At 40.6% G+C, this 16,810-nt stretch overlaps 1 protein-coding gene across 5 annotated transcripts in view; it reads left to right on the forward strand.

Moving 5' to 3' along the window:
- LOC149149211 (valine--tRNA ligase, mitochondrial 1-like) overlaps window positions 1–16,810 on the forward strand; it is a 277,751-nt gene that overhangs the window by 153,361 nt on the left and 107,580 nt on the right. For all 5 annotated transcript variants that reach the window (XM_089439538.1, XM_089439541.1, XM_089439537.1 and 2 more), the window contains 3 exons: window positions 2,937–2,994; window positions 3,140–3,442; window positions 3,687–3,857. In XM_089439538.1, the coding sequence (XP_089295664.1) occupies window positions 2,937–2,994; window positions 3,140–3,442; window positions 3,687–3,857 (532 nt within the window). The remainder of the gene's footprint in view (window positions 1–2,936; window positions 2,995–3,139; window positions 3,443–3,686; window positions 3,858–16,810) is intronic.

Consider the following 16,810-nt stretch of genomic DNA (forward strand, 5'->3'; position numbering starts at 1 on the left):
ACTCCTCCAAGCTCTCCTCTCTTCTCCTCTCCTTTCCTCTCTTCTCTTCTCCTCTCCTCTCTTCTCTTCTCCAACTCTCATAAACTCAAAGTGAGAAAATGAGAAGAGAATGGGGGCTTTATTCTTTTCTAAAGTCACCCTAGACTCACCCTAAACTAACCTAACCCACCCCCTCATGCTAGTTAAGTCACATGTTAAAACAAATTTAAAAAAAATAAATTAAAAATCCGCTGGCCGCGGGGTTGCTTCCGGAAGCGCCTGGGTGGCGTGCGGTTCCGGGCCGGAAGCGTGGCGCCACCCCGTGCCCGAACCGCCCTCCGATCCGCGGTTCCGGGCGGCCGCAACCCAAAAAGGCAGGAATCGTTTTTTTTTAACGGATCCGCGCAACCGCCAAATCCGATCCGCGCTTCCAGGGTGGATTCCGGGACGGTTCGCTCCGATCCGCGGTTCCGGGTTTGGATCCGGCGGGGGGGGGGGGGGGGCGATTCCTGCAACCCTGATTTTACCCAATAAATGATTTTTTTTGCAGTACATAAAATCTGAAAACTACAAACAAAAAATTCTTTGGCACTTTAACTTAACAATTTGCAGCGGAATGTAAAAAAGAAAATTACTCAGTAAAATTAGACGAGAACAACAATTATTTAAACCCTCCAATCTCTCTTCATTAAATTTTCTCAGAGAAATTATGGGCTCTCTTACCAAGGAAAATGGCCCTTTGAAAATACACGTAAAATATAGGTAATGGAATCTGGCAAAATTGGCCCCGAGAAATTTGTCCTGCACTTTGCTGACTGTCTTTGACAAGTTTGGCCCTCCGAAGTTGCTTGGCCCCTCCACTAGTGTGGTCAAAACCCTCTCGGCCTCCCCACACTTACAGGACCACTCCACAAACTCAGCCTCTCAAAGCTCGCGGCACACCTCGGCCTCATCCTCAAGTGAATCTCGGCCCTCCTCTTGTGTGCTCCACCTACAAAATTGTGCTCTCTCGAAATCCTAGCTGCACACTTTTCTGATTTTTTAAGTCTGTGAATCTCTCACTCATCAAATCTGCTGCACTATGACTCATGCAAATTCTTCAAAAAATCTATCTTTGAATTTCTCTTGTTGTGTCTGCATCCTTCCCCTTAGGCTGCATTTGTAATTCTCCATAGGCAAAATCCCTAATCTCCAAAGTGATTGAGGGCTAGAATTAAATCCTAGCTTTCTTTGATCAACAATGGAGATTAGATATAAGTCACTTAAATAATTAATTATTTATCCTTAGAAAAAACATTAGCCCGATGCCTACATTAATCAAATAATTAATCAATGCACTAGTCATAACTTCTAATTTATAACTTAGGAAGGAAACCATATTAGTTGCTCTTGTCGAGCAACCACCGAAAGGGGACTTCTTCTCCTGCATGCAAAGACACGAGCCTATGCGGAAGACCTTTTGAAGCTATAAAAATCAACATGTTGTGGGTAAGGCTTGAATCATGGTGGAGGCATCATTAACACCTCACTGTCACCAATTGAGAGCAACCCATCATTGATTAAAAAGGTAGCATCATTCATATGAACATTATTGAGTTCTCTAGAGCTATCCTGCTTTTTATGCTGTTGGGATATATCAATGGTTGTAAATATTGCCCTGTTAGTTCATCCTTGTGCTCAAGTCAGAGTTCTACTGTCCGAAGATCAGCTGATCCAATCAAAAAATTAAAATAAAATATGGCAGTAAAATGAACATGATCTGTATGAGTTTTAAAGTTGGACTCAGTATGGGTACAGTTTCAGGCACCTTGAAGGAAAATGTGGAAATCAAATATTATGGTTACAGTTTCAGGTCCAATCTTAGCTTCTAAACGGAAAAATTTATGGTGTATTCGATGATGATTGTGTAAAAACTTAAAGAGTGCATACTTTATTGTTGATATGATCTCAACCCTCGAAAGATAATGTGAAGCTCTTGAACAGCTTAAACTCTAACAAGAGAGCTTGAACAATACGTTTGTTTTGGTGCATTTCACAAGATAGAAGTGCCCTTCCACTTTTGAAGAAATACATAGCCTGCCAGCCCAGTTCTCGAAAGTAATTTAAATAATTTGCATTAGAGGACACTGTTGCTTGATATTTTGTGGGAACCAAGTATCACTTGTAGCCAATTGGACAGTATTTTTACGAGTTCTTAGTATATACTTGATAATGTTGTGAGGAGTTTGCTATAGTAATATCTAGTAAATGAACTATATAAAAAAGTAAATGATAGAAGTTATAAAATTGGGTAGTTTACTAAATTGAATGACAAACAGTATTTAAGGTTTGTTGAGAACATATTGTTCATCTAGAAAATTGTAACGTGTTGATCTCACTGAAGGGCATGACAGGCCTTTGGTGGATTTGGTTGCACCCGTTAGCAGGTTTAGCCGTTTTTGCTAAGAATTGTACCCATGGAATGCGTTGCTCATGGTACAGAATACATTGATTGTCTACTTTGATGACAGGGTCTGCTACATCAATTACTCATCTTATTTGTTATTCTGCATGTTATCTAGAACATGTTAGTATCTTTTAAATTCCTGATTTTCATGCAAATTTTTTATGATGCCCTCAGGATTCAAGCTGCAATTTTTTTGGCCGTATGGTACATTGTTTGCTGTATATTCCAGATTTGATGGTTAACTTAATGTTCATCTTGAATAACTCACAAACAATATTCAATACATACTGAGGGAATTAGTTCTTATCAATGTTTCCTTTTGTGCTCAAGCTTGTTGATTGTTTTTCTTTATTGCACATCTTCCTTATAGAGGTGGCTTTAGAAATTATGATGTGTTTTGTTAGGTATTCCCTCGTTGATGCACCAATAGCTCAGTCACTAGCTGTTATTTTGGTTCTTCTTTTGTCAGTTGTGATAACTTATACGGTCTGATAGAATTTTCATTTTTCAGGGATCATCGACTTGTGAATTGGGATTGTATTCTAAGAACGGCTATTTCAGATATTGAAGTATGGCGACTTAAAAAGACCTTTTTGTGCTATTGTAATTTTTTCTTTTCGTTTCTCATGTAGTTTCTAGGAATATTTCAAACCATCATGCGAGTTATCTTTACACCATTTTAGCTACTTGACATTCTTTTTTCATGTTGTGCAGGTAGACTATATTGATATCAAAGGGCGAACACTACTAAAAGTGCCTGGGCATAAATCCCCGGTGGAATTTGGTGTTCTAACATCTTTTGCTTATCCTTTAGAGGAGGATTTGGGGGAGATTGTTGTGGCAACAACAAGGCCTGAAACAATGCTAGGGGACACTGCAATTGCAGTTCACCCTGCAGATCAGAGGTATATGCATTTGCACAACAAATTTGCCATTCACCCTTTCAACAGAAGAAAACTTCCTATCATCTGTGATGCAGAGCTTGTTGATCCAAACTTTGGAACTGGTGCTGTTAAGGTAATGAACTATGATTGATTTTCTTACTACTTTGGATGGTCACACCTCGAGGGAAAATTCCTGTCTGTCTTCCTGTGGGATTTTATTTTTATTTTTTTAAGTTTGCCCCGATAGTTGCTTGAGGCATAATTTTGATTTCTCCAATGAAAATTTCTGTGTTAGTTTTTGTTCCGTTTAGATGGGCCAGGGCACGCAATTGAAAGGCCCAATTATAACTTTATATTGCCTTCGATATCTTTTGCAGATTACTCCAGCTCATGATCCAAATGATTTTCTTGTGGGGAGGCGCCACAATTTAGAATTCATTAATATATTTAGCGATGACGGTATGATCAATAGCAATGGGGGGAAGGAATTTGAAGGATTGAAGCGCTTTGATGCTCGTGTTACTGTGATTGAAGCTTTGAAAAGCAAGGTCAGTTTCATAATTCCTTGTCAGAATAAATGTACAGATTGCAAAGTATAAAGCCGCTGTAGCCCTCTCATTTGCAATTTCACTATCGTATGTTAATAATTGACTGCAAACATTGAAAATGATATACAAGTATTACTGCTCTAATTTCTTTAGCATATCAGAAAAATGAGATAAACTAGATACTAGAGGCATCTGTGAAATTATTTATGGACTGCAGGATTTATTTTATTTTATTTTACTTTTATCTGGGTTAATCTTCTTATCTTAGACAGTCACTTTGCATGAAGCTGGCTGTATGGTTTCCCGAGTTCGACTCTTTTCATTCACTCTAAATTCATGCACCATATAACTTTCATGAACCTCACTAATTTTTTTCTCATTTGTTGAGTATGAATGGTTTTTTGTTGATAGGCACTACTGTCCTAATGACTTGGACATTGGAAATGGATTTGCAGATGTTCTTTTGATGAGGATGTTCAGGAATGTGCTTAAAAGTAGAAAATGCATATCTAAAAAAGAAAACCCCTGTTTTGTGTTGTGTATATATACTTCAGGAAATATCCACAATTACTGCCAATGATGGTCAAAGTTCAGAAGGTCTTCCTGAACTTCTTTGTTTCTTGTGTGCTTATGTTCCAATCATGACCTCTAGTTGTTTCAACTCTATCATACTTAGCACTCCAATTGAACTATTTGTTGGACATCAAGGAAATGGATTTGCAGATGTTGTTTTGATGAAGATGTTTAAGAATGTGCTTGAAAATAGAAAATACACGTCTAAAAAAGAAAACACCTGTTTTTACGTGGTGTGTATATACTTCAGGAAAGACCCACATTATTTCCGCCAATGATGGTCAAATTTTAGAATGTCTTATCTTCTTTGTTTCTTGTGTGCTTATGTTCCAATCATGACCTTTAGTTGTTTCAGCTTTTATCCTACTTAGCACTCCAGTTCATTGGACATTAATAAAATCATATTATCTTATCTTTATGCAAAAGGTTTTATAATGAAAGGTGATCTTGTTAATGATTGATTCGTTTTTAAAATAATTTTGTTCCTACATATTTCAAAAGAAAATGTTAGCGGCACTGATACTGTAACGAACAAAGTTCGTATACGCAGCGGAATAATTCAGAAGAACTGAAATATGTAAGTATCCATCGTAGGACAAGTAGTAATTGTATATAAGAATTGTTGAATGTATAAAAGATGTGTGAAATGATTACAATGAGGGCTCGCTTATATACCTAGGTAGGTGCCCTTTCATAAATGGTCATGTCTCTAAGACATGCCTCTTCATTACTAACTAACTAACTATTAGTTAATTAATTATTATTTATTATTATTATATTTATATTTACATTTATTATTTTTATATGAATTATATTGATAACATTGTCATTTTCTTCAAAAAGCTTTGTCCTCAAAGCTTACAAATGAAAAGCCTTGATCTCTTTTTTCAGGTCGTCGCGGAACTGTGATCTTCGTTGTTGCAAGATGATACGATCCTTGTAGCGATAAATAAAATTGTTGAATCGAAAATGGACCTGACCATCCTAGATTAATCCTTAGTGAAATCTTCGAGTCACTGGAAATTTGCAATGAATTGTTACCATCGGACTGGATTTTGCAAACTAAAGTATTCTTTGGAACATAAATATGTTGTTTTCGTTCTGCGTGATACTGGTATGTAGATTGATTGGAAAGTCTGCTCTTGTGATTCAGATGTCAATAAGGAGTTCTTCTGGTTGGACTTTCCCTTTTCATGTTAGTGGTAGTTCCCTGATTTCCTTCAGGTGTTGTTGTTGTTGAGTTGGCAGCATCATTTGGAATGTCCATCATTTGCATTGCAACTTTTGAATATGTTTTAACTTATTTTGGTTTCTCATCCTCTTGAATTGTGATATTAACTGGATCGGTATTTATTCCTTTATCTTCAACTTGGACCGAAATGACTGGAGACTTCAATGCTTCTTCTTGAAGTTGTTCAAACTTGTCATTTAGTGACTTTTTGTCACTTTTTAGTTTCTTTATTTGCGTAAGAAGGGATTGGTTATGATTCTTTAAGTGTAGAAGCTCTTTGTTTTCTGAATCATTGACTTTATCTTTGGTATCCTTCTCTTTATCTTTTATACTTCTGTTTTGTTCTAATAATTTTTAATCAAGGTTCTTTAAGTGTAAATTTTCCTCTTCTTTCCTTGATGTTCGTTGAGTTTCTTTTTAGGAATTTTCTTTTCTTGTTCTAACTAGTGTTTCTTAGCTTTACATTTTCTTACTTGTGTAAGTAGATTCTGATTATGCTCCTTCAAACATGAATTCTCTTTATTTTTGTTGGATATGACTTCTTCAAGCTCTTTCTGCGTCTTTGTTACTATTTTTGGATTCTCTTGAAACATTAGTTTCGAAATATCCTTAAGATATTTTACTGAAGGCATTATCAGTTTTGATTTCGTTGTCATGTCTTGGAACGTGACCATCTTCTTCTTGTAAGGGAATATCAATATTTTTTTGTTTGTTTGCTTGTTTAGAATGAACGTATCTAATTCCTTGAACCAAGGTCGACTGAGAATTATGTCAACCTTTTTGTCAGGCATAGTTACGACATGGAATTGAGATATGTACTCATAATGATCAATTGTCACTTGTAAATCATTAATGTCATATTCTTTTCCGCCAAAAAGACCACCTCGTTCGCCTAACCGCGTGCCCTAACCAGAACTATCACAACAACGAAGTCAAACATCATTACATCAGTGTTTTTGGAGGGATGTTGGGTCAAAAATGTTGACCAGACTTGGATTAGTTTGATGGGCAGCTTGAGGAGGCCTTAGGAGTTGTTTGGAGGAGCCCACGTGGATTGTTGGGAGGCCTACCAAGCAGCCAAGGTGACAACATGCACATCAGATTGGAAGGCAAGAGGACAATAGCAAGAAGTGTTGTAGATGTTCCCTTGGTTGATGAGTTGATGGTGTCCTAGGAAAGGACAAGTTGTTGATGGCAGATGTCCAGATTTGTGCAATAGCTCCTCTATTGCAAAACAAAGGGAAGTTTGGTGGAGTCTGTGGGTAGACATGTGTAAGGGTCTCCTAAGTGTGGGGATGCCCTAACTAGGTGTAGATGCTACAACGTGGACTTGGTCTCTCGTGGACTATTGGAGGGCAGCGTGAGAGAAGACCAAGTGTGGACGAGATTGGGCACTTATGGTTTGTTGGAGGACATCGTGATACTATCTAAGTTGGAGCCCCATGAGCAACACCTTGATGGACAACGTGATAGTGTCCAAGTTGGATCCCTGTGAGCAACACCTTGATGGACAAAGTTAGTTGCGAGAGAGGCAGTTGTTGAACTCAAGGTTTGACGAACTAGAGGAGTTGTGGAGTCCGAGATTTGTGTGTGGAGAAGGACATCTACAGTAGAAGATGGGCAATCCTCCTAGCCCGTGTTCATTGTGTGAGATGGACATCTTGCAGTGATAGGTGGCAGTCGTCCGTGCCCTATGTTGGTCTTCATAGGTGCAATGCAGGAAGACCATATTGGGCGGAAGTCCTTGAGTAACTGAGGAGCAACAGTGGTAGATTTAGAGTTGTTCACAAGTGGAGTTGTGAACAACTCGATAGGAGTCTCGATGTGTTGTGGCCTTGATGGATGAAGGCACAACTAGAGAGCAGAGTAGACAACCGAGATTCAGTGGCCAGATGGACTTGGAGCATTGATAGAGGCAGGAGTTTCAGATCGGGAGCTGCAGGACATGCAGGTATAGGGTACGACCGAGAGGAGCTGAGAGAGCATGCGACAACCAAATGGTCAGAGTATCTTGTTGAGGGCAGATTGGTCGTCGATGGACTGGCACCAAGCCCCCGTTTTGTATTTTGTACTAGTGGATGTATGAGGGCCGTTATCCTTGGTACGAGAGCCCTAGACTGTTGCATTATATGTTGTTTAATATAACGAAGTTGGGTTGAAAACTATAAAAAAAAGTTGTCTATATTCTGTGCATATGTGATTTACTGCTGTTTATATTCTGCTGTGCAAAGTAGTATCGTTGAGATTCTTGATTTAGTAGCGTTAGAGATTTTAAGATTCTATCCTAGACCCAAGGTCGTGGAAATTTAACAGTACATCCATCAAATGGTAGGTGGTATGTGAAATAATGATGGAAAGGAGTGGGGCATTAGGAGAAAGCTCCAAGCCACATGCCATAGTACAAGGGTATCTCAAATAAGAGAATCCCACACTTGGGTATATGAATGTAGGAGGGAGCAATCGTGGTTCATGAATTACACTGACCATTGTTTTTCCACCCTTCTTCATATGCCTTTTTCCTTTTATAGATTTTTCTTTTGTAACTGCTTGGGGCTCCAGGGGATGAGAGCATGATATGTAAGATATAACAGTGAATACCCCCTTAAGGTGGGGCAATTCATTGCCCACCAGGGGTTGGGACAATCATGGGTTCCTTAATGATGTAAGGGGTCCATATGAGGGGCCCTAGGAACCAGGGTGATGATCATGAAGCTAGGGGTAGAGCTCATGTTTGGCTTTTGCCCACGTGCTAAATTTGTATGTCCTGACCATCTTTTGCATGTTATGGTACATTTCTTATTAAATACACAATTGATAAAAATATATGTACATTTCCAAGTGGACACTTCATAGTGGCATGCCCTTTCATAATGGGCTCCAGAACGTACTAATGTCTCCAAGTTCAAGAAGAAGGTTAACCAAGGACCCTATTGGGTGGTTTCAGCCTCTAAGGGGGTGACATGCCCATGGTACATCCATCAAATGGCAGGTGGTATGTGAAATAACGATGGAATGGAGTGGGGCATTAGGAGAAGGCTTCAAGCCACATGCCACGGTACAAGGGTATCTCAAATAAGAGAAGCCCACACTTGGGTATATGAATGTAGGAGGGAGCAATCGTGGTACATGAGTTACTTCGGCCATTGTTTTTCCACCTTTTTTCATATACCTTTTGCTTTTTATAGATTTTTCTTTTGTAACTACTCGAGGCTTCAGGAGATGAGAGCATGATATGTAAGATATAACAATGAATACCCCCCTTAAGGTGGGGCAGTTCATTGCCCACTAGAGGTTGGGACAATCATGGGTTCCTTAATGATGTAAGGAGTCCATATGAGGGGCCCTAGGATCCAGGGTGATGATCATGATGCTAGGGGTAGAGCTCATGTTTACCTCTTAAGCTTTCTTGTCTTGGGAGTTGGCTGGTCCAACCGAAGACTCCCCTTCATGCCAAGATCTGAATCCTTGAAGTTTCTACACACTTAAGATCAAGTTATTAGATCAATAGGGGCTAGATAAACACCATAACCCTCAAGATCTAGAGATACCTGCTAGATCAATCAAGTTAGAATGCTTTTCTAAACCCAATAAGTAATGCAAGATACCTGTGCAAATAGTTATTCCAATCAAATGGATAAAAGAAATAATAACTTATAAAATATTATTCAATAAAGCATTACGAACATGATCTAAAATATTACCACAAGAAGCAGAAGAGGAACACCACCATGTATAAACCCCAAAGTCTTTTGCTTCACTGACCAAAGAAAAATATTACAACTAGTAGAGCTTGACTCAGGTATTTTTTACAGGATTTTTCTTGTATTGAGAAGCAAATGGCTTCTAATTTATAGATAAATCCTCCAAATGGAAAATAACGACTAGTTGGCCTGATCCTCGTCAAAATAATCTTGACCATTGATAAATGTTTGGTCATATTTTAATCTCCACTATTGAAACAACAATCTCTAAACTAACTAGACTTTTAGCGGAAACTGTCGCACCACTCTTCAGACTTTGTATTTTACTGATGCGTACTGAGGGATCAAGACTGACATACCTCTGCTCAAAATTTTATTTCTGAACTACTGCCTCAGTTTCTGTGGCTCAACAACAGAATTTATTCAACCTATGCTGCTTGGGAAGTTGTTAAATTATGGCATGTTCTATGCTTAGAGCAATTTACTTATTTTTCTTCTTATTAGCCACAGATTAGCAATCACATATACATTAAGTAAAGTGGAGATAGAACATTAAATGATCAACAGAAAACAAGCCAAGACAAGAGACAAGATGTGGCGGCTAGCCAGGGACAAACCCCAATGCGGGGAAACCCTTTGATCAAATCTTCTTTTATCTTCAATAGTTCAGCAGAGAGAAATAGTACAAAATTTGAATTCTGTAATTTTATATCAGCAGCAACAAACCCTAGATCAGCAAAGTCAAACTTGGTCAAACTAGTTGAAATTGACCTCAAAATTACTTGGTCAATTTCTAGTCAACTTGTCCTCGAACAACCTGAAGAAACAGCCCTTGAACAGCCCCAAAAGTTCAGTCAATTTGCAGATTTCTGAAGTCAACTACAGCCCTAAACTAGGGCAGTCAACACCGGTCCAACCAGAGGTCATATCACCTCGATTTTCGTGCCAAAAATTGTGGCTTGCCTAGGAGAGGCAACCACACCCAATCCGCACTTCTGGAAGGTCAACGCTTGGTCAACGTTGGTCAAAGAGATAACCTGCTACCCTAGCGTCATTCTTTCTGCGTCTTCCTTGCCCTAGGATGTCTTCCTTTCAGCCACAGGTGTGAGAGAGAGAGAGAGGTTCCTTTTATGCGTAGGGGAGAGAGAGAGAAGTTGAGTGAATTGAATTGTCCAAATGAGGAGAATGATCCTTGTATTTATATGCAAATGTTGAGGATGAATAGACGCGACTGTTGGGCTTTCTGAACCTACATAAGTTTGCTGGCCGACCTTGACAATTTGTTCATAGTCAAAATAAATTCATATCTCCATAAATACTTATCGGAATCGGATGATCTTTAGACCAATTCTACACCTCTTGATGAGGGGAATCTAGGAAAAATATCAGAAGCCATAAATAAGGTGATCCACATGGAGTTTGGCCCTAGTTGCCAAGTTTAACACTCCCTCTCAACTAGGGAGAACTTCATCTTCAATTCGTCAGACCATCGCTGCAATCCATCCATCAAATGCACTGTCCTGTACAGCTTGACCCCACTCTGCTTTGCTCTGCTTTGCTTTGCGCGAACTATGAAGAAGAAGAAATGATCGAGGATGTATCGTACTATCCTCCACTGACCCTAAGTCAGTCTCAGAGTGTGAACCACTCTCACTGATCCCAGATCAGTATCATTGATCCCAGATCAATGGAGGTCATCCTATCATAGGGAGTACGGTAGATACAACGATGCATCCATCGATAGTACTACTATGGTCCCTATCCTCATTTCCCTGCTCATTGATCAGATGAGAGGTACATCCCATGAGTCCCAGACTGCATGGGTAGGATGCCTCGATAGGAGAACTAATCATCCTGTCCACAGGAGAACGAATCATCCTATCGAGTGGATGCCATGGAGAACTAATCATCCTGACCTACAAGAGAACTAATCATCCTGTTCCACAGTCGCCACGGAGAATGAATCATCCTGGCCCACAGGAGAACTAATCATCCTGTTCCACAGTCGCCACGGGGTGTCACAGTGGAAGGTTGAACCTTTACCCTATACATAGTGCACCACTAGGGGATGGTGAGTCACCCTGTGGTCACATGTCGCTCCAAGAAGTACCCCGCACCCCCTTGGAGCTCCCAGAGCTCAATACATCATAATCGACCCTCAGAAGAGGGTCTCTGAACGACACCAAGTCATTCTTGGAAAGTCAGGAATTTGACCTTTCCTAGGGGCTTTGTCAAAATGTTGGCGACCTGTTCATCTGTACCGATATGTTGGAGCCTTATTGCTCCTCGTTGCACCATATCTCGAATATAGTGGTACCTGATATCGATATGCTTGGAGCGATCGTGAAATACGAGATTCTCTGATAAACAGATCTCACTCTGGTTGTCACACAGAATCACAGTGATATCCAATGTAAATCCAATCAGCTCACTGAAGAGCTTTCACAACCAAACTGCCTCACAAGAGGCCATGCTAACAGTAATGTACTCTGCCTCGGTTGTGCTCAAAGCCACCGACTTCTGCTTCCTGCTCATCCAAGATATCGAGGCAGATCCCAAAGAGAAACAACACTTGGAAGTGCTCTTCCTGTCCACCACACTGCTTGCCCAATCAGCATCAGTATACCCAAGTAGTCTCACATCTTCGACAATGTATCTCAACCCATGAGTGATTATGCCACGAAGATATCTCAATAGATTCTTGGCACCAATCCAGTGTGAGTGGTGAGGCTCAACCATATGTTGACTCAATGTGTTGACTGCAAAGCATATATCCGGACGGGAGTTCACCAAGAACATTAATGCTCCGACGAGTTGACGATACTCGGTAGCATTTCGTAAAACAGGTCCGACAGCACTACTGCTTAACTTCTTGAAGTCAAGCTCCATCGGGGTAGTTACGGGCTTGCATTCCACCATGCCGAATCTCTCCAATATCTTCACCACATATTTTCCTTGAGATAGGAAAATCTCCCCTGGTTTTTGCTAGACTTCCACTCCTAGGAAATAGTGCATAAGTCCTAGGTCTTTCATCTCGAACTCAGAAGCCAGCTCCCTCTTACATTCGTGAATGAGAGGGTCTGCACCTGTTAGAAAGAGGTCGTCAACATATAGCACCAGTATGAGAGGCTTGTCATCTATAACCTTAAAGTAAAGGTTAGGGTCGGCTTCACTCCTAGTGAATCCCAGCTTCATCAAGTAGCTATCTATCCTCTCATACCATGCTCGGGGTGCTTGCTTTAGCCCATAGAGGGCCTTCTTCAACCTGCACACATGAGATTCTCGATCATAAATCTCAAATCCTTCGGGTTGCTCCACATAGACTTCCTCTTTGATTTAAACATGTAAGAACGCAGCCTTGACATCCATCTGATGTAGGTTCCATCCTTGCGAAGCAGCGAGGGCTATGATCGAGCGGATGGTGGTATATCGGGCAACAGGTGCAAATATCTCGTCATAGTCTATACCTTCCTTCTGGGAGAAGCCACGAGCGACAAAACAAGCCTTATACTTTTCCGCACTTCCATCAACTGCATGCTTTATCTTGTAAAGCCAGTTTGAAGTGACCACTGCTTTGTCCTGGGGTCTAGGGACCACATTCTAAACATCGTTTTTCATTATGGACTCATATTCCTCGGTAATAGCATCCTTCCATACTTGATGCTTAACGGCATCTGTGAATGACGAAGGCTCGTTTTGGATGATCGTGCTCATGATGGTCAGGTATCCCTACCTGTTCGGCTTCTTACTTTCACGGAAGGTTCCTCGGGGTGCAATGTGTCCTTCAGCATCATCAATTGTCCCCCTAAGCCATGAAAGCCTCTTCCTAGAAGAGGAAGGCTCTTGCGGAGGAGGATGAATAGGATCCATAGGTTCTTCCACATCAGGCATCGTCTCATCTTCCTTTTCCTTCGGTTCCCTGGTGTTAGCTTCTTTAGATCCCCTTAAAGTAGGAAGATTGTCTACCTTGCTAAGAGCCATATCTTCGTCAAAGGTGACATCATGACTAATCTCGACTTCCCTTTGACCAACTACATAGATTCTATAGCCCTTAGTATTTTCGCTATAGCCCACGAAGATTCCTTTCTTTCCAGATGCACCCAATTTATTCCTTTTTTCTTTAGGCACATGAAAATATATAGGGCTTCCAAAAATTCTAAAATGAGATACGTCAGGTTTCTTACCAGTGAACATTTCTTCGGGAGTCTTGGAACCCAATGCTTGATGAGGGCACCAATTTTGTACATATACGGCGGTATTTGCAGCTTCGGCCCATAGAAACTTCGGAAGTCTTTGATCATGGAGCATAGCACGGACAACTTCCACAATTGTATGATTCTTCCTTTCCGCCACACCATTCTGCTCAGGAGTATATGGTGTAGTAGTCTCCCTCTTAATGCCAGCCTCTTTGCAAAAGTCATGAAACTCATTGGATTCATATTCAGTTCCATTATCAGTCCTTAAGATCTTGATCTTCTTTTCGGTTTGATTCTCGATCAAGGCTTTGAAATGCCGAAACCAGGAGAACACTTCATCCTTCTTTTTCAAGAAGTATATCCAAGTCTTGAGAGAACAATCATTTGTAAAAGTGAGGTAATATAAATATCCTCCCAAGGAGTTCACAGGCATCATACCGGATATGTTTGAGTGAACCAACTGCAATATATCGGAGGTCTTGCTTTGGCTTGAGGGGACTGGTCCCCTTTTTAGCTTTCCTTTGGCACATCCTGGACATACACCTTCTTGCTCTAATTTGAACTCGAGCATCCCGGTCACCATTTTGCTTACATTGGGTAGAGCTTTATAATGAAGGTGAGCAAACCTTCGATGCCATAGTTCGGACTGAAGAGATGTGTCACAAGACATGACACCCAATGGACTTCCTCCGACCTGATATAATGAATCAACTCGAAACCCAAGAGTAAAAGCATCTTTAAAGTTCTTTTTCCATACACGTACCTTGCCATCGCTAAAGGCCACTTTGTAGCCTTTGTCTTCCATTGCGGAAATGGACACCAGGTCCTTTTTGATATCAGGCACATATAATACATCTTGTAAGTGGATGGTATTACCCTGATTCAATTGAAGAGTGACATTTCCTACGCCTTTCACGGGATATTTTGAATTATCTCCAAGAACAATTTCCAGGTTGGTTTCCTTCTCTATCAGATTATAGAGCTTCTTTGTAACTAGTGACGTGCCTTGAGGCACCATTATCAATAAGCCAATTTCCCAGCGAGTTCGGGGGAGCAGTAGTAGATAGAGCTGCTGGTAGATAATGTTCATCCTGCTTATTGTTAATAGTGTTAGATTCATACCTGGAATTTCTTGCCTTCTTGAATGGTTGTCCTCTTCCTTGATTTCCGACACTTCTTTTACCCCTGCCATTTGACCTGCCATTCCTTTGATTGCCTTGAGAGGGATTTTGATCATCGTCCCAGTGTGAGTCCCTTTTATTAGGGCACTTCCTTGCATAGTGACCCGTTTTATTGCAATTATAACATCGTCCTTTTCTTCCACCCTTTGGTCGAGCCTTTCCTTTGAATTTAGCCCCGGAATTGTTTCTTCTTTTAATATGAGAAGAAAAGGCAGAGGGATGACCTTTAAGTATGGGCATTTCTTGCTCTTCCATCCTCGTTTCTTCTTGAATGCATCTGGCCATTAATCCCTCAAATCCAGGAACGTTATTGTTGAGAAGAGTAGTCCTGAATATATACCATTCAGAGGGCAGTCCTCTAAGAGTTGTGAGTGTCATTTCCGTGTCAGGAATTACTTCCCCAATAGATAGGAGATCGTTCTTGATCTCAGTGATCCTTAAGAAATATGCTTGCATACTCTCATCTTTGCCCTTCTTAATTTCCTTCAGCTTATTTCTAAGAAACAAGACTTGATTTGCATCATTAACTTCAAATAAACTCACCAGTCTATCGTAGATTTCTTTGGAGGTGTTCAGCTTGGAAACATAGGCCACCAAGCACTTGTCGATAGAGTCCCGGATGATCTTCCTTGCTTTGACTTCTCCCTTGGTCCATTTGTTCCTAGCAGCAACGGATGCATTTGATGGAGGCTCAACAATCCTGCCTCTCACATGTTTCAACACTTCCTGCTCTCTAATGTTAGATCGAGAGACATTTTCCATCCGTGATAGTCAGATTTCTCACAGAGTTTGTCTTCAGCAGGGAAGTGTGTTGAGGACCCCATGATTTCTTGAAGATAGCCTTGCCAACCTTCTCTTCGGTGATTGCTCTAGCTCTTGCTTGGGCTTTGTCTTCACCTCAGCTTCGATACCATGTTAAATTATGGTATGTTCTATGCTTAGAGAACTTTAGTTACTTTTCTTCTTATTAGCCACAGATTAGCAATCACATATACATTAAGTAAAGTGTAGATAGAACATTAGATGATCAATAGAAAACAAGCCAAGACAAGACACAAGATGTGGTGGCTAGCCAGGGACAAACCCCAATGCGGGGAAACCCTTTGATCTAATCTTCTTTTATCTTCAATAGTTCAACGGAGAGAAATAGTAAAAAATCTGAATTCTGTAATTTTATATCAGCAGCAACAAACTCTAGATCAACAAAGTCAAACTTGGTCAAACTAGTTGAAATTGACCTCAAAATTACTTGGTCAATTTCCGGTCAACTTGTCCTTGAACAGCCTGAAGAAACAGCCCTTGAACAGCCCCAAAAGTTCAGTCAATTTGCAGATTTCTGAAGTCAACTGCAGCCCTAAACTAGGGCAGTCAACACCGGTCAAACTAGAGGTCAGATCACCTCGATTTTCGTGCCAAAAATTGCGGCCTGCCTAGGAGAGGCAACCACACCCAATCCGCACTTCTGGAAGGTCAACGCTGGTCAAAGAGATGACCTGCTGCCCTAGCGTCCTTCTTTCTGTGTCTTCCTTGCCCTAGGACGTCTTCCTTTCAGCCACACGTGTGAGAGAGAGAGGCTCCTTTTATGCGTAGGAGAGAGAGAGAGAAGATGAGTGAATTGAATTGTCCAAATGAGGAGAATGCTCCTTGTATTTATATGCAAACGTTGAGGATGAATAGACGTGACTATTGGGCTTTTGAGCCTACATACATTTGCTGGCCGACCTTGACAATTTGTTCATAGTCAAAATAAATTCATATCTCCATAAATACTTATCGGAATCAGATGATCTTTAGACCAATCCTACACCTCTTGATGAGAGGAATCTAGGAAAAATATCAGAAGCCATAAATAAGGTGATCGACATGGAGTTTGGCCCTAGTTGCCAATTTTAACAGAAATGCCACCACTGGACTGCTTGTGAATTTCTTCCTCACATGTGTAGTCTAGCCTCCCTATATAAAATGCTGCGATATGATAATCTGCAGGGGGAGCCACCACTCAGATCCACACCTACAATTTTCTATTAGCTGTTTTTATGTCCCAAACTGTCAACTGCAACTGCAGGTATTT

Source organism: Pinus tabuliformis, chromosome 9, assembly GCF_031772625.1.
Source record: "Pinus tabuliformis cultivar Carrire ecotype Pingquan chromosome 9, CPIR1, whole genome shotgun sequence".
NCBI lineage: Eukaryota > Viridiplantae > Streptophyta > Pinopsida > Pinales > Pinaceae > Pinus > Pinus tabuliformis.